This window comes from Falco peregrinus, chromosome 5, assembly GCF_023634155.1.
Source record: "Falco peregrinus isolate bFalPer1 chromosome 5, bFalPer1.pri, whole genome shotgun sequence".
NCBI lineage: Eukaryota > Metazoa > Chordata > Aves > Falconiformes > Falconidae > Falco > Falco peregrinus.
In genome coordinates this window covers 45,616,657-45,642,549 of record NC_073725.1, presented here as the reverse complement: position 1 = coordinate 45,642,549, position 25,893 = coordinate 45,616,657, and the positions used below count along the sequence as shown (strand labels likewise).

Here is a 25,893-nt window from a genome sequence, read left to right as displayed (position 1 = left end):
ATACCATCAGCTAAGAATTACTTAGATTTCGGAGCATGCATGGAAAGCCACAAGGTACCTGCGTTTCTGGAAGCATAGAAATTAAATGTATACTGAGAAGGCAAGAAGATACGGGTGTTGTGGTACTGTAGAGTAACTTCTGTGTTATGTATATATGAATACATGCAGCACATGCAGATGTTATAATTTACTTTGAATTGTACATTGGTTTTTGAATTTTGATAAATCTTAGACTTCTTGGAGCATTTGAAAAATGCTGTTAGAAAATCAGCATTACAGTTCCATGAGGGCTGTAAATCAATGGTGTGGGGTTTTTTGCTTCTAAGGAAAGACTTTAAAAATAGTATTTTTCAGTTTACACTACTACATCTTACTCAGTTTGTCTAGCTTTATACCTTATGCCAGATAGCAGTGTAGAAGAGGAAGGGATAATTCTTACTGAATAGTGTAGGCATCGGCATGAGGATGATGTAGCCATGAGATGATGAAATGAACCTAAAAATCACAGCTTACTGAGATGTATTTGTCAGTTTAAGTTCGAGATCTCTCTCTCTCCTCACCTACTTCTCCTTCCTTTTTGCCCCAGACACCTAAAAGATCTTCAGTGTAGCTGAATGAAGTGCTGTCTCTAGGATTCCTAGTCTCTTTTCCTTCTCTCACCCCAAATTGAAATAGAGCATTTAATGTAATGATGAACATAACAGGATTACATTCCAAAATAATTATTAAAGTAAAAACATTGTAATGCAGTATAATTAAATGCTATTAAGAAATAATTATTTCTTTCTCAGGAAAACAAAGAAATAGGCTGGAGCCGATGGATACCATATTCGTTAAACAAGTTAAAGAGGGTGGACCTGCTTTTGAAGCTGGACTGTGTACAGGTACTGTTCTTCTATAACACCAATAGTGTGTTTGTGTACATGATGTAAAATATGAGTTAAGCATCTACATATAGTTCTGTCTTCCATTTAAACCTTGTTCTTTCCTTCAGAAGTTTGAAACCTCTCTTTTGAATTGTCCTCCAGTGTTTTTCATCTCAAAACGCACTGTTGTGTTCTCTCGGGAAGTACTGTATGAAATATATTAAAGCATTAATGTCTTAGTCTTTTTGCTTTATTATCTTTAAAAAAAATTAGGAAGTCATATATGATAAAATATGTGAGGAGAAGGAAAAGGGAGGAAAATGACACCTATAAGCTTCTATTTCTTTGCTTTATGACAAATTGATAATGTCAAAACATTCAGGTTTTTGTTCTTATTAAAGTATTCCACCTCCTTTAAATTAAATGGGAACAATCAAAGTCTATCTCTTCTTACCAGATTTTGTTCAGTTCTTTGATTTAATCAGACTGGAGAGCAGAAAACATGGTTTTTGTGAAGTGCCAGGTACTTTGTCACACCTTTACTTAAGTGTTGAAGGGGGGTGGGAGTATATTAGAATGGGAGGTCTTACAAGTGATAAAACAGTAAGTTACGTAGATGGATACCACTACAAACATATGTTTCTTTTCTTAAAAATATAGCAAAACATACATTCCATGAAAGGATTACGTTTGTGTGATTAATGGGGTGTTGATATTTTCTGTTGAAAATGGTTACGTACATAATTTGACTGGAATAGAATAATTTTTGTATGTTTCTTCCTAAGGAAATACAAAGATTCTAGAATGATCAGCAATTTAAAAACAGTACTAGATCCTGTTTGTTCAATATAAGGCTTTTTTTTTTTTAACTCCTCCTTCAGTAATTATTCAAGGAAGGCTACTTTGGAATTATTTTAATGCTATTATATAAAGCAATGGTTTGGCTCGGTGAGGTGCAGCATATGTTGAAGTTGTACAGAAGAGCCGTGTTAATTTCTGTTCTGCTCAGTGTTTGCCAAATTGAAAGAGATGAAATCTGTAAAGAATATTTTATTTTTAGGCATAGAGGAGATTTTTTAGGAGCCCAGAATAAAGAACAGAAAATAAATGAGAAAATACATTTTTGAAGTACCAGAATATTCTTCTTAAACACATTGCTGATAGCAGTTATATCTAATTAGGTCATGCCACTATTTCTTGTTTAAGTTTAGGGTGAAATATTGTACTATATCTCTATCTTGGAATTATATTATAGACACTCAGGGAACGATTGGCGACGTAGATTGCTTAACATCTGATACAGACATTGTAAAGATTTCTGATTTTGTAGAATCAACTGTATTTTTTCTTTTAAATTCAACTTGGCTTTGTTTCATGGTCATTCTAATGGAAAGAAAATAGTCAAAAATCTAATATGAGTTTAGGTAGTTATGTTTGTCTGTCAATTCTTATTTCACATTTGCATTTCACCTTTCATTTGCATGGTCCTTTGTAATACTAAAGTCTCAACACAAGCTTCATCGCCCAGAATCAGTGAGCCCAGTCTCAGGAGCTTACCTGATTGCTACTCACCAGAAAGCTTGGAATAATCTTGTAAATTTGAGGAATAGGTTACAATATCTCAAACGTAAGACAGTTCATTCCGAGTATTTTTTAATACTCCTGTAAAATCATGTTAGATCTAGAAAGATCATGCTTGCCATATTTAACTAATGAGACATTTCATTAAACCAGAACATATCTGTGAGTTCCAAACGTAAAGATTAGAAATATTGAGATAGAGACAGCCACAGCAGATCCACATTTCCCATGTCTTGATCTTCATGCAGTCATTTATGTATATGCAGGAATATAAAGAACTAAAATGTGTGTGGAAAGGGACATGATTTGAGCACATTCAGATTAATTTCTAGTTTGACCAAAGGTATTTCAATGGGCCACCAGATTGATAGAGAGCTATTTAGAAAAAGCCTTCATGCTTCTATATCCTTTTTTGCAGTACAGGTGCAGGCCTTTCCCTCTATATGTACCTGAAACTGAGCAAAGTTGTATTTTGCAGTTGCTTGCACCCACTTCTTTCATGTAACCAGTTCTGCCATTTGTCCCACCTGAGTTTTTTTTGGCAGGTTCTCTGAATGCATGCTTCAAGTAGACTTGTTTTGCTGCTGTGTGTAGCCTAGTCTGTTTTCTCAAAAAGTAAAAACTGCGCAAGAGTAGATAAGATGATATGAGCTACATTAAAGATATTCCTTATCACAGGGTTTTAGTGGGGATTCTGAGTAAAGACACACATCTGTGGACAAGTTCTGAAACCCTGGAAGAAAGTAACTTTTAAGTTCCAGAGAAAGGATCTGGTGTGTTCCTGCGGAAGTCTTGCCATACAGCCTAGAAGGGGATGGTTCAGAGCTTGTAAATAAGAATAATTTTTGGTGGAAACTATAGCATTTCTTTTTCCTGCAACTTTTGGAAAGGATTTATTTCAGTGTGATACTGAGCATCTCAACTTTGTTGTCATGAAAGTCCTGTTTCTCAGCCTAATTAGATAAGGTGTCTTGTGTGTATGCAACAGTGGGATAGGGTTTGCTATCCATCATGTGGATTGCTAGCAGCCATTAAATGTTGCCACCAACCTTTCTTTCATGGTTTAGGAAGCAAGAGACAAAACTCCAAGAGTTCTTTCAAGCGAGGAAAAGGGTGGTAACCAGCTGATGCAAGGGTGTGTGTAAACTTTATAATAAAGTTGAAAATATCATACCAAATTATTTGTATGATGTTAGATTGTGTATGCAGACCAAATTAAAAAAAGTTGCAGATCCATGTGGCTTGGTAAGTTCAGAAATCCCTGGGTTCTGTACAGGGAACCTCCACAGTGCATGAACATTTAAGAGTATTACTGCCACCCAGTCATACTGAGTGTTCAGAGCGAACAGCTTTTTCCTTGCTTTGATTTGATCACACCAGAAACACAAAAAGGCCTTTCAGCCTTTAAAGTGGTGATGATAAAACCATTCCCTTTGGCTTGCTTTGCAAAGGTCCTTTCTTTTAGTTCTTCTTTCCCCAATAGTTTTCTAAAGCTCCCTACCTGTAATCACATAGAAACTTTTCTCGTCATCAGTAAATTCAAGATACCTTTCTGCTCTTCTGATCAGAGGTGACATAAATACCATTTTTCATGAAGGAACAGGATGGAGTTTTCATTAAAAGCTGAAAACAGTTCTACATGATATATTTGCCAGTTACTTTATGAGAGTATATGAAACTCTTAATGAGGAAGGTGCAACAAACTATTTGGAAAAATCTAACAAAAATTATGTTAGGTCTAAAGATTGGTCTATATGGATAACAACACTTTGCACTGTCCATGATGCATTGAAGAGCCAGTAATGTCTTGGACACAACTCAGATTATTCTGAGGAAGCAAGAAACTGGAGCCTTTCAAAATATTCCTTATTTCTCAGAGGGAAGAAGTACAAAATTGCAGTATTTGCTGTTATTTAAAGGAGATGTGTATGGCTACACTTGGCAGTGTTCTGAGTTAAGGTTTGGTTTTATTTTGAGGTTAAGTGCTAGAATGAAATGACCACTTATAATCCGCGTAAGAATTGGGCAGAGTTCTCAATATGTGCTACAATACATCAAAAACTTAATTTTGAAGATGGGACAATTAAGTGAGCCTCTAGTATAGCTTACACCTGCTTGTGTTTTTGTTTCTGTGCGTGATTCATTTGGAAGCTTAGAATAATATACTACATCTGAATATGTTCTGAGAAAAAAGTAGAAACTTGGTCATCCTGTATATGGTTACATGTAGTTGTATTGTGCATCTCTCACTTTCTTCTTTTTTCATTTTTAAAGAAGACTAACCTTGAATTTAACTTACTGGTGATCTTAATTATTGTGAGGTACAGAAGTAAAAAATAAAAATTACAAAAAAAAATGTCTAGACAAATTAAATTAAGGTATAACTTTTACCTTTCCAGGTGACAGAATTATAAAAGTCAATGGAGAAAGTGTTATTGGGAAGACATATTCTCAAGTCATTGCTTTAATACAGAACAGGTAAGATACTAGTATTTATGTGTCACACATTTTTTTGTATACTAAGCAGGAAATAACCACTTATGGTGGTTCTGAAAAAGTCATCATATTTTTAAATGTTCCTTAATACACTCTCACTTTTAACATTTCTGTTTCTGTGTATTTACTGAACACTGACAGATTTGAGAATGTGTGTGCTAAATTGTGCTACAGTCTATGTCAGTGCTTGTCCCTTGTGAGCGAATCACACAGTGTTATAGAGGAAGGTTTTCTGAACTTAAAGTAGGCAGATTAGGTGTACATATACCACACGTGTCAATTTAAAAGGAAAATCAGAAAAATCTACTTTGCTTATGAGATCTGATAACTAGAAATCAGCATATCTGGTAAAGGAAAAATTTGATGCTAGTGCACACCTGCAAAATATCTGCAGTACATCTTGGCTTTCCTCTGTTTTGCAGCACATTATGAACCTTGCACAGAGTTGAGGAAATAGTAATATTTACTGCTCCTGCAACTCACAAGGGCTTGTTAAATCACGTCCATACCTGAATCTGGATACTCATTTTCATGTCTCGTTTCTGCCTTAATTTTTACAGTTTTCTTGGTGTCAATTTCTGTTCTGTAGCAACAAGTTTCCAGTATAATAATGAGTTATGTGGAAGAAAGATATATTATGATCAGCATGGAAGAATGTTTTCTAAATACATCTAGCGTGTCACATTCTGTTTTTAGTGAATCTTCATGCATTAAGACTTAGATGTGCTTGCAGTTACAAGTAGGAAAAATAAGATCTTGATCTTCCTATTTCATTAGAGTTTTTATTCAGGATTTCATTTGAAATACATACCTCCAAGGTGTGCTTTTTTTTGTTTTTAATACAACAAAACTGAGTTTTGAAAGGTACGACAGGCAAGATAGACTGAAATGCATTTTGTGTCATTAGTACTTTCTATACCAAAGCTGGAAAGGTGAAATCTGCCTTTTTTTTTTTTTTTTTTTTTAAAAATAACCTTTATTGGAGAGAACACTACCCATGTACCATTTTTTTCATTTTGTATTTGTATGGACAGCACTTTGTACAATTGTTCATACCTGGACATGGGACATTACAAGCCCAGGAGGTATATCAGTCAATTTAATTTCTTACCTTAATCCAAAAAAGGGAGAGACCAATCACATCTTCCAGTGATCTACACAGTCAAAGATTCTTAACTGTAGGTCTGCCTGTGAACAAAGTTATTTTCAGCCCCATGAGTAGGTAGCAAACTGTGCCAGCAGAGTGCAATGCTTGCCACTGTGGATAAACCAGGAACACCTGAACAAGGCCTTTATCAGTGATTATCTAGCACAACCAGGAATGGTATAGCACACTGCTGCATCTGTCCCCCTGCTTTCCATGTGTGCAGAGAAGATGAAGGGATGCTATGTTTAATTAGAGGAGAACAACTTGTTGTCTTGAGCCAGACCTGCACATCACAGAAGATCTAACAAAAGGTCATGTGTGACCTTGAGTGTTTTATACAAGGAGGTATAAACATCAGGAGGTCTTCAGCTGAGCCTCCCAAGATAAGCAGATATATATTAATTCTGACCCGTAAAAGAGAGCTCAGACTCCACATCAGGTGTATCTTCCTTGCAGCTTACAGGCAGTACTTCATATGCCACTAAAAATGAGCTCTCTTAATTCTTTGCTTGGAAACAGTATTTTTGAGCTCAGAGCAGTTTGTTTTGCACAAAGCATTTTATTTCTTGTGCTGTCATTTGATGGCAAGTAAAATTACGTTATGGTGCATGCTGCTTGCTTTAGTATGCTGTTCTTGCATCAGCATAGCCATCCTTGGTCAGACTGATGGTCTGTTTCTGTTGGTGTCCTCTCTGATAGTATCCAGTAATGGATTCTTAGGAGAAGACTATGAAAACACTGAAAATAGAGTGGTATTTTGTCAGGTAGCACTAGCCACTTTCTAGAAATCTTTAGCTTAGGAACTCACTGAACCAAAGGTTTTATCTGCATCACTTGATTTAATAGTTCTTGAACGGTTGAGGTTGGAAGGGACTTCTGGAGATCATCTAGTCCAACCCCCTGCTAAAGCAGGTTCATCTAGAGGAGGTTGCACAAAATCACATCCAGAAGGAGACCCCACAGCCTCTCTGGGCAGCCTGTTCCGGTGCTCTGTCACCCTCAAGCTAAACAAGTCTCTCCCCATATTCAGACGGAACTCCCTCTGTTGCGGTTTGTGCCCGTTGCCCCTTGTCCTGTCGCCGGGCACCACTGAAAAGAGCCTGGCCCCAGCCCCTGGACACCTGCCCCTAAGGTATTTGGGTGCATCGGTGAGATCTAGTAAGATCCCCTTTCGGTCTTCTCCAGGCTGAACCGGCCCAGCTCTCTCAGCCTTTCCTCATCAGGGACACGTTCCAGTCCCCTCATCATCTTTGCAGCCCTCGGCTGGAGCCTCTCCAGCAGTTCCCTGTCTCTCTTGTACTGGGGAGCCCAGAACCGGACACAGCACTCCAGATGCGGCCTCACCAGGGCACAGCAGAGGGGGGATCACCTCCCTCGACCTGCTGGCCACGTTGCCCCTAATGCCCCCCAGGGTACCACTGGCCTTCTCGGCCCCACGGGCACACTGCTGGCTGACGGGCACCTTGGTGTCCAGCAGGGCTGCCAGGCCCTTCCCCGCAGAGCTGCCTTCCAGCAGGTCAGCCCCAGCCTGCGCTGGTGCGTGGGGTTACTGCTCCCCACCTGCAGGACCCTACACCTGCCCTTGTTGAACTTCAGGAGGTTCCTCTCTGCCCAGCTCTCTGGCCTGCCCGGGTCTCGCTGAATGGCAGCGCAGCCTTGTGGTGTATCAGCACAGCCTTCTAATGTATCAGAATTGATGATAGATTGGTCTTGCACAAGTTCACTTAAACTCTTCATATTAAAAATACCCAGTGATGAAGTTCGTGCTCTGTTTTGTGTCTTAGCAAATCTTTCATCCAGCGCACCTGAGTTTCTTTTGTAGGCTTTGTGCAAGCAACTTGCTGAAAGACCTTTCGAAAGGCTAAGTTGTCAGTTGAAATCTCCTGTATTCATGATTAAGGACAGTTTCATTTATAGTTTCAGTATATTGCATAAGGATTTTCTGGGCATTTTAATTACTCTTTCAAACATACTGCTAGACTGTAAATGGTGATTCTTTTGTCTTTTTTCCGATCATCTTCTGAGCAGTTTTTAAGGATGCAACACATTTTGTCTTCTCTGACCTCAAAGAGAGACTTCCTCCCCACTTGCTGTTCAGTTGTTTTACAATGAAACTCAGTTTGGACTCTACTGATTTTTGAATTTGCTTATTCCTGCAGCTCCATTTCCATAGCTACTCATTACTTTTCTAGCAAGTTGTTCAGTTGTAGGTGTTTGCCCTCATTACATTAGATAATGCTGTAGACATCAGAACTTAGCTGCCTTAAATGAAATGATCCCTATACATTCCAGTGGGACTTACGGATGGGATGTAATTCAGCCATGTTTTGTATTGTTCTCAGAAAAAATTCAAGCTGTGTCTAGAACATTATCTCTTCTGCTCTAGTTGGAGGTAGGAAAGCTAAACTTACACTGATAATTTCCTCTGGAAGGTGAGGGGCACACCTCAAGAGAGCTTCTAGAAATAACTGTATCCTGTAAGATTAGTCATGAGATCACTTTTAAGTCTAGTTTTCCTGCTTTTTACTAATAGTTGTTAGTTTGGTCTATTAAGAATTTACTCTCATCTGTTTACATAATTAACTTGAATATTGTTGACTACTAATGTAAACTCTGTATATTATTTATGGTTCTAAATAAAATAAATGGATTCTGATTCCCAGCTTTTTTTAAAAAAATGGGGGAATTTGAATGTCTGTGTCTATTCTGTTTGCAAATTCTTCATGAAAGTGTTTGGATTACTTAAAAATGTAGTTTAGCTACTGAATCTGTTTTGTTAATACAAAATGATGCATCAAAAGATAGTCTGATTAGTGTTTTAGTTTGAGTCAAATTTAAAATTAATTCAAATTATGTCATGAAAGTAATTTGCATGGTAGATATCTCTGAGAATTCACAATAATCTATCTAATATTTTTGTGTAAATGGCCACTTTGTGTGTGGTGGTTCTTATTAATTCTTTCTAGTTCATAACTTGCAAGCACATTATATAATAAAATATACCAAAAGTATTCCGTAAAACTTTTTGTTTCTGATACGAGAATTGAAAAACATTGAGAGCACTTCACAAAATGTAAAGTAGGAAGAACCAAATTGTCACCAGAAGGTTCTGCAGACAAACTGGAATAGAATAGTAGTTATTTAAATGATACATAAAATACTGTTCCTGAACGGAACCCTTTCCTCTTTTGAATAGCTACTAAAAATGGTATTAGACTGTGTAAACAGATTTAATCATGTTCTTTAAAAAAAAAAAAAAAGGCACAAAATATTTGTATAGGAGAATGGTTTATTCTGTGTGAAATGATAGTCCTTTATATAAAAAGTACTTGAAGGGGAACAATGTGATTCATCATATTTTTTTACTTCCCCAGTCTTCATTCTGCAGATAAGTGTTGATTATTATGAAACTGTAAGGTGCCTAATAGATTTTACATATACATGCTACCCACACACAGAAATGAAATCTGAAGACTCCATTGGAAATGCCTCAAGCTATGATACTCCTTTCATATTCTCTTTTGTTATACAACTGATAAATAGTTTATATCCATACAAAGGAGTTCAGGCAAAAGTCAGCTCCTGATGACACTACTTTTAAAGAATCATTGTCAATAGTTTTGCTGTTTATGCATTCAGGCAAAATGGGAAATGCTATTGTCAATGCACATAAACAAGTTAATACTTTTGTGTTTCTTAGAATTCAATATTCTGCAAAGTCTCTGAAAGGCTTTTGAAGACTTAATTTTTTCTTAGCTGTGTAAAAAGAAAAACTTACATCTATCACTGCTGATCTTTGGTTTTAAAACTGAAGTGATTTATGCTGCTGGGAGAACAGTCTTTTTCAAAATGAATAATGGTTTAAGAAGATTGTGAAACCAAATACCCTTACTCTGCAATTATGGAATGCAGCCTTATGTCTGTGGTTGCTAACAAATGGAAAAGGAACCACAAAATAAAAACATTTTTCATATAAGAAAGCATAATAGATCACACATTTCATGTTTGAGAAGATTATTTCCTTTCTGCAGAAACTGAAGTGGTTCTTCTCAATGCAATTGAGTGTTCTGAAGAGTGTTCTGACTGTTCTCTGTGCCCTGAAGTTGGTGGCCAGTCTCTCTGCTGGTTTTGTCTTTTCTCAGCAAATGCATTGTACTAACCAGTACAGATAAGCTAATTTCTAGTCTGATATACCCAGTTAGATTATATGCTTTTTTTTTCTTGTGCTGGTATGTCTCAGTTTGTTTAAATATCCTTTCTTCTTGTGATATGTTACATGAAATTTCTAAATAAGTCATAATCTCTCAATTTTCTTCTCTTTTTTGAGCCTTGTTAAAATAGTCTGTACAAGCAATCTCATTTGTAGCCCTTCTCTGTACCTGTTCCAGTTTACATTCGATAAATGTGAACAGAGTATTTCTCTGTCTTGAACAAGATCATGAATTCCAGCTGTTCTGTATCCAATGTTACAAGCATATACTTCTCTCTTCCTTGTAAAAATACTTTTTTCTGTCAGATACTAACTGCAAGTTTCACTGTTTTACAATATTTGAGTCTGGATAACTGGTATGTTGTACATTCGGTGCCCTCATTTTGCCTGCATTTAAATTTTATTGATTGAACTATGTGGATTCCTGGATCCTTAAGCTGCTGTTGCTTTTGGTTTTAGCAAGTCAGACTGACAAACTCAGCACTTATAAATAGCAAGCATTTTTATCCATATTTCAAATATCATCCAGCTGACTAAATATGTTAAATTGATCCTGCTAGGAGGTGACTGGAGCAAAAGGTGTAAGCTAGTGCTTGCCTTGCTGCTGCCCCACTTTTCACATGATGTGGTGGTCATGATATTTCCTCAGCAATTTTAAAGACTGATAATCGACTTTAGTTTTAAAAGGAAGAGAGAGGAAAGGTTTAACTTGGATTCACAGATTTGCCACCTGGTCTTGTCTGAGAAGCTCCAAACAACTAATGTACCTTAGGACTTGGGGCGGGTGGGAGGAGAGCCAAAACTGACAAAAGACCATGTGTTAGCTTAGTATACTGGTTTTGCTGGTAACACAGATGTACTCTTCAGTCAGATTTCTGTTCTACTCTTTATTTGCTAAGACTCTAATGGAAATCAGTGTTTATTTCTGTTGTGTAAGGTAATGTGGCAGAGTAGCTGAGTGTGAGAATTCTTGAATGGTTTTGGTCTATGTAAGTTAATGGATCATCTTTGTAAAAAGAATTTAAAAATCTTTGCTAATGTGTGGGTTTTTTTCTACTTGTTTCAGTGACAGCATATTGGAACTTAGCGTTATGCCAAAAGACGAGGACATCCTTCAGTTGGTATGTTTATGAAGCTTGCATTCAGACAGTATGTTGACTAATGAAAGATGTTGATTGCAAAGTCTTTGAACTGTGCTACCAGCAAATAATTAAAGTTAACATTTATCTCTCTGTCACTCCTTAGATATTTTCTTACTTGCTTGCCATCCCTGAAATTTCAGAGGAATCCAGACATAGGGGAGCATACCTTCTTCACATGATATTTCCATCATCTTGTTAAAAAAAAAAACCTTAGAATAGTGCTTGTATTTTTATTATATTTTGGATTGTTTCCTTATGGTTAGAATTTATGAATTGGGTTGCTTTCTTGAAGTTAAAGTTGTCTAATTCTAAAGAAGTTGGGAATCTTTACTAACTTTGAATTTAAAAAAGAGGGTATGGCACTTAAAATTTGCTTTTGTTAATAACTCAGTAATTGCCAGTGGATTTCCAGGAGGGAAGCAAGGTGATGAATGTTCTGAAAGCTGTTACCAAATTTTTTAATTGTAACTGATGTAAATATTTCATGACACTAGTGCCTATAGGTTCTCAGTTTGAACTGAGTGCTGCATCTATAGTGAGATAATTCATCTCCCATTTCGTGTCTCTAAATCCAAAAGATCTGTGAATAAAATACGATGTGTGTAATGCATGTTGTGAAGAATTAGAAAAACACCTACTGTATTGATAAGCTCTAGGGTTTGGGTTTTTTTAATTGCAAGTAGAGGAAAGGAGAAGATGACAAGCAGGCTAGACTTTCTGGTTAGTGGTTGGAAAATTGTACTTTCTGATCCACACAGAAATAGTAAGACTTGACTGTCAACAGCAGTTAAGGAAAACCTGTGGGTTTCAGTAGCTGTTTTCCAGTGTTAAAGGACAAGTTGGTGGGTAAAGAAAAATACCAGCAAACTCTGTTGAGCTGAAGGTAAAGATAAAAGGCTAGTATAGGAACTCAGCCAGTTAGGCCAACAAGCCAAGAATATTAGAATAGAAGCGGTATTTTGGGAACATTTGGTGAAGAAATATTTCAGTAATGTAGCACAGAAAATGCTGGAGGCAGGGAGTGAGTTTTGATTGTATGAGGAAGTGTTAGGGAAGAGTTGTTGGGTTTTTTCCTTTTTTTTTCTTTTTTAAATTGGAATTGTGAATATTTAGAAATGCAGGAATAGTTTGAACTTTTAAATTATGTGAATGGCCACGTGCATCTAATGCAGTCTTGTAGCCATAAGAGTCCAAGGATCTAGACTAGGTGTGATTTGTAGGTTTAAAGTTAAATGTTTGTATTTGGCTGGGTGGGAAGCTCTTAGGCACGTATTGCCTTTGCTGATGAAACACAAAGCTCAAGCTTGAGAAGAAGTATAGATGAAAAAAAAATCGATTGGAATTTAGCTGGTTATATCAACAGGTGAGATAATGGGGGCATAGAAAGAAAGTCAGGTGATTGTTGCCTTTGGGCTAGAGAAGGATATTAGTAAAAAGAAAACAAGCTCATTCTCCCTTCTCCTGGAGGAGACTGAGGGGTAAAGGTAAGAGAAAAAATAGCTGCCTGTGGGAGTCCCAGGAAAAAAAACACCTGGATATATGTGTGGGAATAATTTTCAAGTATCATTAAAAAAAGTTTCTTTTGAGTTGTAAGATGTAGTAGAGTTGTGAATTCTGTATGCAAGGCTCCTCTGTTGAAGCTACAAAGAAGATAAGGTTTGAGAGGTGGAGTAGTCATTTTGCAAAAAATGCTTTGCATTGTCTCTATGGCTTGTATGAGTTTCTTCTGACAGTTGTTTGCTGTTGGGTTGGTACATGATTATAATATAACATGGAGGAGTTTATGTTCCTGTTAGCTATGATGCATTTGTTTGGGTAAAAGTGGCTTGTCTTGAGGACTGTCGGTTCCACATAGCATCTGCCAAAGAAAGCCATGAAGAGACAAGTATTTTCTGTAGTCTGCATTGCATGTACTCAGGCCTATTGGAGAAGACTTCTGATAGCTGCAGTTTGTTCATGTGGTTCTGTCACATTTTAGTCAGTATTTTAGTATATGTGTGTTCAGGTGTCAGTCTTCCATGGCAGAGTTGCAACAGATGATAAAAATCGATTGCATCTGACTACTTCTGTTGCATGTTATGGCCCATAGTTTTCTTCCTTTTAGGCTGCCACAGAGGATGAAAAATATTATCACTTCTAAAATAGTAATTAGCAGACTTTTGAGGTACAGTGCACCACTGTAACTTCAGAGGAATGACATAGACTTTTTCATTTGACTGAAGATGGTGTTTATTAATCTTCAGCTTTTAGATGTTAGGACCTACTGTTCTAATGGCAAGATTTGATGAAGAACTTTGCCCTATTCAAAGCTGAACCCTCACTTTTAAAATATTTTCAGAGTAACAGCATAGAATGTTATTCCTTTTACTCCCTGTGGAAAGACATTAACTTTTTGTTCCACCTGAGAAATAGCATACATTTTTTTGTTTGTTTTTGTATCTTCATGAGTAATGCTGTATTAGCTTTTGTGGAAATCTTATATCCAAGTAAAATAAAAACCTCAGAGCAAATACTTATTCCTGAGTGAAGTACAGTTTATATAAGTGATAACTATAATCTCTGTAGTGTCAGTATAAGTGCAAAGTGAACAATAAATAGTAAGGTACAGTATTAATAGAGGTATAATTAATAGGTATTAATAGAAGAAAAGCATAGTTTTGTCAATGAATTTGTGTTACGTAAGTTATTATAGTATGTTAACAATTTTAGTTGTTTTCTTTGCATATGTCATAAATTGCCCTGTAAATATCTTCAGATGGTATCAGTTGTAAACTGTTGATGTTAAATACTGGTACGCTGTAAAAATAAAAGAACTCGAAGCACTACTAGATATTGTAGTAGGAACTAATGAGAGATTTATATACCACAGTGAGGTTAAAATAGTTTTGTTATATTCAGGAATGATGCTGGTTGTGGTAAGTTTTATAGGAATAGACTGCCAAGTACATGTGGTGGTAACTGATTGCTAGGTTAACTACATAAAGAGCACCGTGCTTTATTTCTGTCCTTTGCTATTTATAAACCTTGAGTTTAGTCTTCAGAAATATCCATATATGTCTGTGAACCTCTTGGTATGTTGAATTTCCTGAAAACAGGGCTTTAAAACTATTCATCAATGGGAACAATGAAGCGGTCCAGTCCATAGGTCCTCACCCTGTGTGGCATGTGCACACTGCTTGCTGAGAAGGGAATTAATTACATGTGAAATCTGCCATTACTGGAAGCAGTATCAGTTAGTTCGTTCACTGGCACGATCTTGGAAATGTCACTTTGGGGACTGGGGAAAGGATATTTAAAACATCTCTAGAGGTCCATGACAAAAGATTGAACTCTAGACAACTACAAATGTGTTGGGTTTTCTCATGCTCCTCCTCAAATTTGAGATTAGTTTACTTAAAATAATCTCTTGATAATTTGGAAACATTTGTAAGTATATAAACATTTTGAGACCATGAGGAGGATTATTACTATATTATGTTCTCCTCAGTGTTTCAAATTTGATGTACCTATATACAATTTCTGTAACAGTCTCAACCTTTTTTGATAAAATTTTGGCATCTTGTAGATTTTAGTATGCTGACTTCATACAAATGGGAAGACATATTTAGGTCAGCTTCAGACAGTTCCTTTTCTCAAGTGTATTTAATGGAATCATTGCTGTTTTGTAGCCTTTGAATAAAAAATTTAATACTAGTAAGTTGTTAAAATTGTGACGCTTTTAAGTCATTCAAAAGCTTTATGTGCTACACAGAAAATATTGAATGTAAAGGTGCTCCCAAGAGAATAAAATGGAAATTGCTAAGCTGTTTACAGATGAGCCTTGTTATGACTCTTGTCAATAGACTTTGTAATGTCTAAGGTGTATATGTTAGGGTGTCCTCAGTGTGAATTTTGGACCATTTTTTTCAAGGTATGTTCATATTGGAATTTATGTGTTTGCTAATCATTCCCTGTGTATGTGAAGAAGAACATAGCTTACAAGTCACGGAATTTCTAAGTATCAGGCACTTGAAAATATCACTCTTTTAAAAATTGCATCTTTAATATGATCTACATACATTGGAACCCTTCCTTTGGAAGGTTACTTACAATGTAGCATATTAATGTTCATACATAGTGTTTCTTTCATGTAAATATTTTTAAATATGCGTATTGACTTTGTTTACATGTATATAGAAAAACACAGTAGGTAAGTTATCCAGATTTTTCATCTTTCATTTTCTAGCACTTCCTTCACTACCCACTCAAAGGTTTCTTTCCTTTTATCCTACTTCCGGCAGTTTCATTTCAAATAAGTTTAAAAGAAAATAATTTCCTCAAGAATTGCTGCAAAAGGTAGTAGGTTACTTCTAGTCGTAGGTGTTGTCACCATTAAATTTTAGTAGCGCACAAATTTGTTGAAACATGCCTTAGCATACCAGAGAGGTCTCTGTGTAGTTTTATTTAAAAAGATTTTCTTGGGCATTCTGTAAATAATGGTAGATATGGAAGTAAAAGAGGGCTCTTTACTACTGTATGTTTTTGATAAAAGAGTCACAGAATCACAGAATGGTTTGGGCTGGAAGGGACCTTAAAGATCATCCAGTTCCAACCTCCCGGCCATGGGCAGGGACACCTTCCACCAGACCAGGTTGCTCAAAGCCCCATCCAGCCTGGCCTTGAGCACTGCCAGGGACGGGGCATCCACAGCTTCTCTGGGCAACCTGTGCCAGTGCCTCACCAGCCTCACAGTGAAGAATTTCTTCCTGATATCTAATAAAATACGTTTAGTTCCCTCTTCGTGTATCTTTTCATTTGCATCTTAATCTTTCCTTAAAATTACAGACCATGAAACTGTGTTTTGCTAACTGAAAGTTGACCATGTTTGAACAGAAATGTTTCTCTTGTCACAGGTAGTAGGGGAACAAAAAAATCCCAGATAGGAATGACCAGGAAAGCAACCGAAAGTCGATTGAAGCATGTCTTTTCTGGTTTTCTTTTTTTCTAGTTAGGTCATATTGAAACTTTCAGTATATTGGGAGATCTGGGCATAAGAGTTTGCTGCTTTGTCATTTCTGATACTTAGAATTTTTGTGTAAATTGGCAGCTCTTGAGGCCTTGTAGTATCCTGAAATTGCCAGTGATGTGCTAGAAAAAAGAAAAATAACTTAAGTAAGGAAATTTATTCTAGATTTTTATATGCCCCAGTAACCTCATGTCTCTGATTACAGGTCTGCCCACAGTCAGCTTTAACAATATTGCCTTTTTTTTCCCCATCCAACTGCATCAGACCTAATGGAGCAACATGGCTGCTTCATTGGCAAACTGTGGACTATTTTAATTTCCTTTACTTGTAATAAATAGAGATGTTTTCATAAGTAGTTGTAATTTAGTCCAGAGTCTTGGACTATTTGTTTACTTTCAGATTTTGTACTGACACAGTTACCGATGTGCAGAGAGGTTAATATTAAAGCTTTGGCAGCAGGTACAACGGAGGGAGGGGTGTGGTGTGAAGATGTAGGGGCCTAGAAGAAGAGACTTAAGCTTTGTTATCTAACATCGTAAATGGTATTTTCTAACATATGCATCAGCCTTCCTCACCTTGATTTAGACTGATATTTGCAAGAAAGTCTCTTACACAGCTTGTATTTAGAAATCAAATTTCTTGGGCTTAAGGCATTAAATTTTATACACTAAAATTTTGCTGCCATTGGGAAGAAAGGGTGTGCATGGTTTGGGGTTGGTTTTTTTGTTGTTTGTATGGGTTTTTTTGTTGTTTGGTTGTGTTTTGCTTGTTTTTTTCAAATAATGTTATCTGACCATAATGTTTGCTGTGTGTCTCAGAGTAAAATAAAACCAGTTGAGCAGTATTACTGCCATTCTTGCCAGAGCAAACTATAACTAGAAAATGTTTCCTTTCAAGACAGCTGAAAACCCTTTTCTCTTGTGCAGTTGCCATACTCATGCTAAATGTGAGAATAAGTTAGTACCAGGGAAGAGAAGAATTTATTAGTAAAGAAACACAATCTAAAGCCACACTAGTTGGAGAAGAAAGGAGGAATGCCTCAAGCTCAGTCTTGCAAGGTGCTGGGCGCATTAGCTTCTGATTCATCAAAACACCTCCAATTTTGCTAGTTCGGTTGAAATCAGTGTTGTTATTCATGGTTTAGTGAAGTGTAGTGAAGCATATGCCTACATGCTTTATGGATTTTTACTAAGGGGTGTAGAACATGGTTGGTTCAAGCTCTTGAAAGTGCAGGGTTTCACCATGATTCTTACTAAGAGGAATCATTGTGTGTTAAGCTGTTATTATTCTAACATCAATGGGCATACAAGCAAGTGGGAAGAAATGTGAGCAAAACCCTTCAGCTGAATTTTAGAGGGTTAATAAAATACCTTGTAGAATGCTTTATTTGCTTAAAATTGATTTTGCGTATCATACAGCATGAAGGTTAAACCTTACCAGTTAAACCCATAATATACTAATGTTTATACAAATTTCCAGTAAGAAGTTAATTGTTTACCATAGGAGTTTGCAAACTTGTGCAAATGAAACCAGATTGCAAGGTGGGGAAGAAATTGTACCCAGTAATTGGAAACAAGCTGAGTTCTTGCTGTAAGCACTGCAATTTTCTTTTAATAATTGTTGCAGAGTTGTTATCCATCAAAGCTGTTAATGTCACTGTAAATTATTATATTTATGTGGTAACCTTACCATAACTGCTTTTGTTTTGAGAAGGTGGGAGAGAGCTCATAAAGCGTCAAGACTGATTTTTCAGTCATGTTGGAACTTCTGAATAACTGCCAAGTACTCAGCTCCTGTAGGAATTTGAGTGCCTTGGCTGGTGTCTGAATCAGGAGCATTGCTCATCTGGATATTAAAAAAAAAAAAGGTTGCTTTTTTGTGGTTTGGTTTTTTGGTTTTTTTTTGGTTTTTTTGTTGGAAGGCTTTTTTATTTTTAGGGCTTTTTAAAGACTTACATTTCAGCCATACCCTAATGGCTTTTTTGTGAGTATATCCTCTGCTGCAATCACTTAGAGACCAAGGTAGTACTTCCACGTAATAGATCATTTGAGGAACTAAAGGGAGAAGAGATTAATAGTCAAACTGTGTTTTATATATAGTTGCAAAATATGTTAAGTGTTAAAATAGTGGATGAACACTAATAAATATATTGCTGTACTTCACATTTTTTTAGTTTCTAAACTTCTTCTAAAAATTTAACCATCACCTTCTGCTTAAAGCAATTGAAATATTTCATAGTAAAAAGGTTGATAATGTGTCATTCAGAACAGATCCATACATTTCTTTGTAAGCATCAGTATTTCTCTGTAGGCCCTTAATCAGAACTATGAAACAAATATACTACATATTCATTGTGGAAATGTCACAGCCCCTATTTATAAACTTCTTTCTTGGAAGAAAGTTTAGCTTTGTTTCAGTGAAGTCAGTCGATTTTTTTTTTTTTATTGTTATTATTATCTCTGGGTTTTGCTCCTCAGCTGAATTTGTGTTTCAGTTGAAGAGCTGTGCATGGGACAGCAGAGAACAGGTACTTTCTTTGCCTGGCAGCTTCCCTCCGATGCTTTGCTAAACCAGGACATAAATGTTACGCTAGTCAATTTACAGGGATGTTACCCACAAGGGATAAAGTGCATCCCACAGTAGTCTAAATGCCTTGGCCTCAACATCCACGTTTATTGCTGTTAAGGGCGGTAAATCTGGTGTTGAGGGCAGCTTAAGGGCATTCTGTGGCAGAGACTGGTCAGGCTTATCTACCATTGATGTGCTTGGAACAAGCAGGGCAACCCAGGGGGACAGGGCGGAGCTGGGAACAGAATCACTGTTTCACCCTTTCCCATTTCTGTGCCCCTAGCATTTTATGGCCAGATTGAAAGGAAAAACAATCAAGGCTAGGTCTGGCATGTTTTTCATTTTTGATAGGCTGCAGTGTGTGTTATCAGAGATAATTTCACAGCCTCTGTCTTACTGAGAACTGGCAGTCTGTCTGTTGGGATATACTTGCTGCAGTTGTGGAAGCATACCCATTACTGGGCATAGGGAGGAGAAAGCCTAGCTGATCTCATTTTGGACTGTCTTCTGAAGAACATATTTTAATATAGGTGATAAATTTTGTCAAGAGCTGAGAACTGATTTTTATACTCATTTGTAGTCTTCCGCTATGATCAAATCACACCAGTTTTGGAATGTAGCTTTTCTGCTGTCAAAGTCAATGAAGCATTGTTTGTCAGGGGCATGTTTTACAAAACCATAAATGCAGTGTATTTTATATTGGTGTAGTGTGTGCAGGTTTTTAACTTTTATCGGCTGTATGAATTATTAATTGTTTTATGATTGGCAGGGGGTGATTGTTTTTGTTTGTCTTGCATGCCAGTAATCTCTTGCTCTGTCTGTTTTCTGGGTCTTCACCATCTTTTCCAATATTTTTTTTTTAAATTCTTACAGCCTATCAAGATCTTAAATAGCTGTATTTATTTAAAGATTTAGAAATACTTATCTTTGTGTGTATCTTCCCTCCATTAAATGTGCCAGTGGAAACCTGGCTTGATTTTTACTATGAGTGGAGGAAAAAAAATAGAAATCACATGAGCAGAGTGTTTCTGCAGCATCATTCCTCTAATTTCAGATGTACAGCGTGAAAGCAGCTGCAGTCAGCTGACAGCTTGTGGTCATGGTCAGATATATGTGGGGAAGGGGTGTGCTGTTTTAAACGCATAATAAAGCTGTTGTTTCGTCACCAGGAAGCAGGGATGGTAGCAGCCCAGGGGAAATGAGACAGTAATGTTGCTGTAGTGGAAGGGAAGTCTTGTTGCATAGAGCCAGAGCTCTCTGCAGGCAGCTGTAGGGATGCACCAAGGCAAAATGGCACAAATGTATATTGCTTTCTGTAAGGGTAGAGGATAAATGTGAGCAGCAGAGAAAAGCCTGAGATGGACGTGCTCACAAGGAGGGTAAAGTTATTTTTTTTTATGCTCTACTGCCCTTTACCTCTGTTGGTACCTTCCAGTGAAATCAGTGTAGTTGTATTTTTAGCTTTCTGTATTCAACATCAATATGACAAGATAATTCAGTCTTTACATCTGTAAGCAGCTTTTACTGTGTTTTCCCGTTTTCTGCCAGCTGCAGTTTACAAAGGATGTCACAGCACTGGTAAGAAATGTACAGTAGCCATTTCTCTGTTTTTGTAAGGCATGTTTTTCTTAATGATTTGTGAGAAGCAAGAATATGAAACAGCAAGTTTCTTGGAAATGAGCTAGTCTGAGCTGAATTTTCTTCATAATGCTACTCTCCTAATTTGTGGTTTGTGCCTGTGTTATTTGGTCGGTTTTCTATCAGCGTGCTTTAATATTTTGCACTTCACTAATGCTCGGTATAATGTTGCAGCAGTATTGTAAATGCCTCGCCCTCCTCTGTACTTTGCTCTATATTATTTTTATGGCTGCTTTTGGGCTTTTATAACCTGTCTAGTGTTAAGACAGGGCACATTGATATTCTGGAATTGAGCATGTTATGATTTGGACAGGAAACACTGTGATACGATACCACGCCTAAGTGTGTAAAAGCCCTGAGAAATTGCTTTAATCTTCTGTTGCATTGGCAGGCTCTGTTTTGGCTCTTCAGTTCATTATGTTTAAACTGAACAAAGTCATGCTGAAGTTTTTCAATAATAGGATATTTTATAAGTATGCTGTATGCTTCTCATTGATTTATTATTTTGAATGTTCTGTTTATTTCACAATGACAAACGCTGCTTTTCTAAAAGGCTACAAAAACATATTAAGTAATATAACCATTTTTTCTCAGGAGTCAGGCTCTTAAACATAAAGGTGCAAATCAATGCACTAGGGAAATTAATGTGAGATTTTATTTCCTGTTTTAATAGTGTGTGGACTGTGTGAATTTTCATACTGTTTGTACCTTGAAGTTAAGAATGTTAAATATTACTAATATTTTTTCATTAAGATTTGTGTACCATGTACTGGCTGTCTCCTGTAAAATGTAAGATGACTTACGGGTTGTTGGCTCTCAACATCAAGAAACATGTTATTGCTTCAATTAATTCATTTTATGTTTAGGAATGGTAGCTTTTATGTAGAAGATGTCTTAGAGGAGTATGTGTATGTCTGTCTGGGTGTACTTTTCATATGTACTACATTAAGTCAACAGAGTTCTTTTACACCCTAAGTGAATAGAGAATTTTCTAGTGCTAGCTGAATTTGTTACGCAGCATTTTAACCTGTCAGTTGCTGAGAAATTGGTTTCCAGCAATTTGAAGCTTTAATGGGAAGAATGTGTGAAGCATCATGATAGAAAGCAAAATTAAGGGGGAGAAAAATACTGTGTTTTGCGCTCATGCATTTTGGGAAACCTGTCTCAGAGCTCTACCTGCAGTATTTCCTAGATGTGGTGATCAGTTTAGTTTTTTAATTGTTGAGGGAGCGAATGTATGTAATGATTTTGCTTGTTCTGTTTCTGCTTGCTAAGGGGATGGAATGCTGTTTTTATCTTTTAAACTAACATTCAGTATCACAGATAGTGTAGATTTTGTACTTGTGTTCCCTCTTTTGAAGCGTGATCATGCAGATGCTACATGGTGAACTTTTCTGTCTCCCTCACTACTGAATACTCACTTAATCTTCTCTCCACAGGCCTATTCCCAAGACGCCTACCTGAAAGGCAATGAAGCCTACAGTGGTAATGCCCACAACATACCCGAACCACCGCCAATATGTTATCCACGCCTGACATCCACAGCTTCTGTTACGGCACAAGCTAGCGACAAGCTATCTTCTGATTTCTCGCTGGGGAAGCAGCAAGTCAGTAGACCAGTACGGGCACTGACACAGCCAGAGAGGGCCTACAGAATGGAAATACAAGTGCCTCCATCACCAACAGACATTGCAAAATCAAATACAGCTGTGTGTGTTTGCAATGAAACTGTAAGGACTGTTATTGTGCCTTCTGAGAAGGCTGTAGATTTGCCATCTTGTAGAAATAATCATGCTGGTCCATCACACAGGACAGAGGAAGTAAGATATGGCTTAAAAGATCAAACCAGTCTAAAAGCACGGACCACGTCACCACCATCTTCAGTGTCCACTGCCATTGTACTTCCCCAGACTCCAATTACGAGGCCAGTTGATCCAAGTGGAACACTAAGTAAAGCTTCAAATTATGTAGTATGTCCAGAAGGAATCCCAAGCACTAGACCTCCTGCTCAAGCCACAGACTCGCCCACTATCTCTACTAACCATTATAGTTCTCCAACCTCCCACCAGCATATAGACTGGAAGACCTATAAAACCTACAAAGAGTACATTGATAATAGGCGCATGCACATGTATGGCTCCCGAACAATACAGGAAAGGTTAGATAGTTTAAGAGCAGCTTCTCAAAATACAACTGATTATAATCAAGTGGTGCCAAATCGCACTGCTTCACAGGTACGGCGCAGGAGCACCTCTCACGACAGGGTTCCACAGTCTGTTCAGATCCGGCAGAGAAGTGTATCCCAGGAGAGACTTGAAGATCCTGTACTGATGAAAGAGTGGCCACGAAGTGCTTCACAAGATACTCTGACTTCACCCTCAGTTAATGCGAGGAATCATAGGGCTCGGTCATGGGATTATCTCAGCAAACAGGGTGAAGTGCTAGAAAATTTTCATTCTGAGAATCTGATTGCAGATACCAATGGAGATAGGAGAAAGACTTACAAATGGACAGGGTTTACAGAACAAGATGATCGGCGAGGTATTTATGAGAGATCTAGACAGCATGCATTTCATATGTCCCTTCGAGGTCAAAATTTTTCTATGACTCAGAGTGCTTATATTTCAGACAACAGGAGAACTGGTAGCAGAGCTTCTCTGCCTGGTTCTCATTTTCAGAAAGTTCCACCAGATATAAAAATGTTACAGCCTTCTCGAGATTTGCAAACTCCTGGGGGGGGTCCAAAACCTACAACTGTTTCACAAGAGAGATTGTCTCTCACACCAGCTAGAAGTTCTAAAAGTAGCTGTTTGAAGAACTCTGCTCCCTATGCAGCAAAACCATCGTTTCCCCTTAATCAGGGCCTGGATGCTATTGCCAGCAAAGACCAAAGAACAGTAAATCACTTGCATCAGAGTGGTCTGTTAAACCAACAGTCAAGGATCCGAGCAGAAGGTGCCCCAGATCACAAAACAGAGACTAGCAAAACCATCCAACCCTCCTCTCTGTCTCCAGCTTCCGCCAAACTTGTTCAGCCAACAAGTGACAGTTCAACTACCTCTGACAATGTAGATGGTTCCATCAGACAAAAGATTCATGATTTCGAAAGGGAAGATGGCCATGAGCCTGAAATTCTGCAAACAGATATTCAGGAAAATGACAAAGACACAGTGGTCATGCGGGACAAATCACCTTCTGGCCACCAAACTCCACAGCCTTTGCGGCATCAGTCCTACATCCTTGCTGTAAATGACCAAGAGGCAGCCTCGGACACTACCTGTTGGTTGCCTAATGATGCTCGGAGAGAAGTGCACATAAAAAGAATAGAAGAAAGGAAAGCATCAGGTTCCAGCCCACCTGGTGACTCCTTGGCTTCTATTCCATTTATTGGTGAGTTAAACTGTTCCAATGTACATCAAATGCTTTTCTCTGTTAAAGATGATGGAGTGCACCATGCTAGGTAGCTGATTGCTGTTTCTATAAACCCTGAGGTTGAGAGGCACGGGGACTCTTTTCTCATCTAGAGTAATACTAGGTTGGTAAAACTAGAAATACTGTTCAGTGGAGGAAAAAATGTTCCGTTTTGTTTGGAGTCCTGAAGGATCTGTGTTTAAAAAAAAAAAAAAAGTACAGTGATTTCATATATTTCTAGAATTTTCCTTAATGCTCTGGAGAAGTTACATTATATAACTGCATCTGGTTATCACTCCACATAATGCTCTGATGTTAAGTATATGGGCAACTAATGTTTGCAGCACCTTTCAGTTACATTTTATACTAGAGAAGTAAAACTATTTGGAATCCAGAAAAGAGAATACAGATGCAAATCTGTATAAGGGTGATTTGTGGACAGAAGTTTGTCAGCTGAATAGGTGAGATGAAAGCTTTCTGAGACGGATATGGGATAGAGGAAAACTGTTTCAGGTGAAAGGGTAGCAGCAGAATGAAGTGAATTTGCAAGTAAAGATGCTAATGTGGATATGAATTAAAAGGTTTGTGGAAGCAGGAGGAGGCAAAAAGATGTGCCTATGGGCTGTCACACAAACAGGGTTGGAATTACAGGGATTTTATAGGAAGGGGGCTGGACTTTTGAGATAATGTGGAAGAAAAGAGGAAGGAACTCATGAAAAGATTGTAAGTAGCAGAAAAGCCCCCCAACTAAAATCCAGTTTTGAATATGTAAGGAATTGGAGTCATCTGCTGAAGAGAGTTTCAGTGGCAGAGCATTTCTGTTCTACTCAAGTAGTCAATGCCTGTGTTGTCTTTGCCCCACTGTTGTTGAGTTGAATTTTCTTTTGTTGCAGCTGTTTAATCCTTTGGGGTCTAAGTGTCTGTGTACCATTTTCCCATCTGGGTTGATTTATACCCATCTATATGTTCTTGAATTTAGTATAAGGAGTATTTAGAAAATACTGAATTTTGATTCTCAAACTCATCTATGTGAAAAACAATTCTTAATACTCTTCAGTTTCTTTACACATTAGGTTAAGGGAATTAGATACCTTGTTAGATTCATTATCACAATTGTCTTCTATTGTCGATCTGCAACGGTGATTTCCCCCCCCCCCCTAGAATTATAATATCTGCTATTAGTTTAAAGTAAATGACCAAAAATAGTGAAGAAAGTTTGTGTGCACTGAAGAATGGAAATCATAGAAAAGGTAAAGTAATTTTGTTTTTTTGACGTAATTTTGTTAAGACATAACAAAAATGCTTTCTGAGCTAGCAGATGGTTTTTATATTGGGTTTTCCTTTTGCAGTGGTAGTTGTGTAGATTTTTTTTTATTATTATTATTACTGGATGCATCAGTATCCAGTGTAATTTTGGATTCTTCTTTAGATCCTGTTGATCTTTCCTCAAGGATTAGTACAAGTTTCTGAGGCATGCAACCGGTCCTTGTGCATGTGTTTTTAATACTACGCTTAAAATCAATGTTGGGCACTTGATTTATGTGTGGTATTTGTACTCACTTGGGAGTGCTTGCTGGGAGTTTACTAATCCTGTATAATTTAAGTGTCGTGTAAAAGTCAGATCAAGATTGTCAACGTCAAGCCCAGCGTCTTCTATATCTTGATTTTGACAAAGATTTGCCATAAGCTCTTACTGATGTGCCTTGCTTCCAGGTTTTAGAGAAATGTTTTGATTAAAGTTCAAAAAAGCCTTTAAACATGGCAATTGTGCTACGTTCTGGTAGCAGCTGAGCAGTTAAGACAAAACAAAGTTGTAACTCTCCATTGCA

The 25,893-nt window shown here is 37.4% G+C and overlaps 1 protein-coding gene across 6 annotated transcripts in view; it reads left to right on the top strand.

The window, feature by feature from the left end:
- ARHGAP21 (Rho GTPase activating protein 21) overlaps positions 1–25,893 on the top strand; it is a 119,036-nt gene that overhangs the window by 67,822 nt on the left and 25,321 nt on the right. For 5 of the 6 annotated variants that reach the window (XM_055805115.1, XM_055805114.1, XM_055805116.1 and 2 more), the window contains 4 exons: positions 792–884; positions 4,847–4,925; positions 11,367–11,421; positions 22,093–24,043. In XM_055805115.1, the coding sequence (XP_055661090.1) occupies positions 792–884; positions 4,847–4,925; positions 11,367–11,421; positions 22,093–24,043 (2,178 nt within the window). Of the gene's footprint in view, positions 1–791; positions 885–4,846; positions 4,926–11,366; positions 11,422–20,563; positions 20,594–22,092; positions 24,044–25,893 lie in introns of all 6 variants that reach the window. The other variant, XM_055805118.1, reaches the window with a different exon arrangement.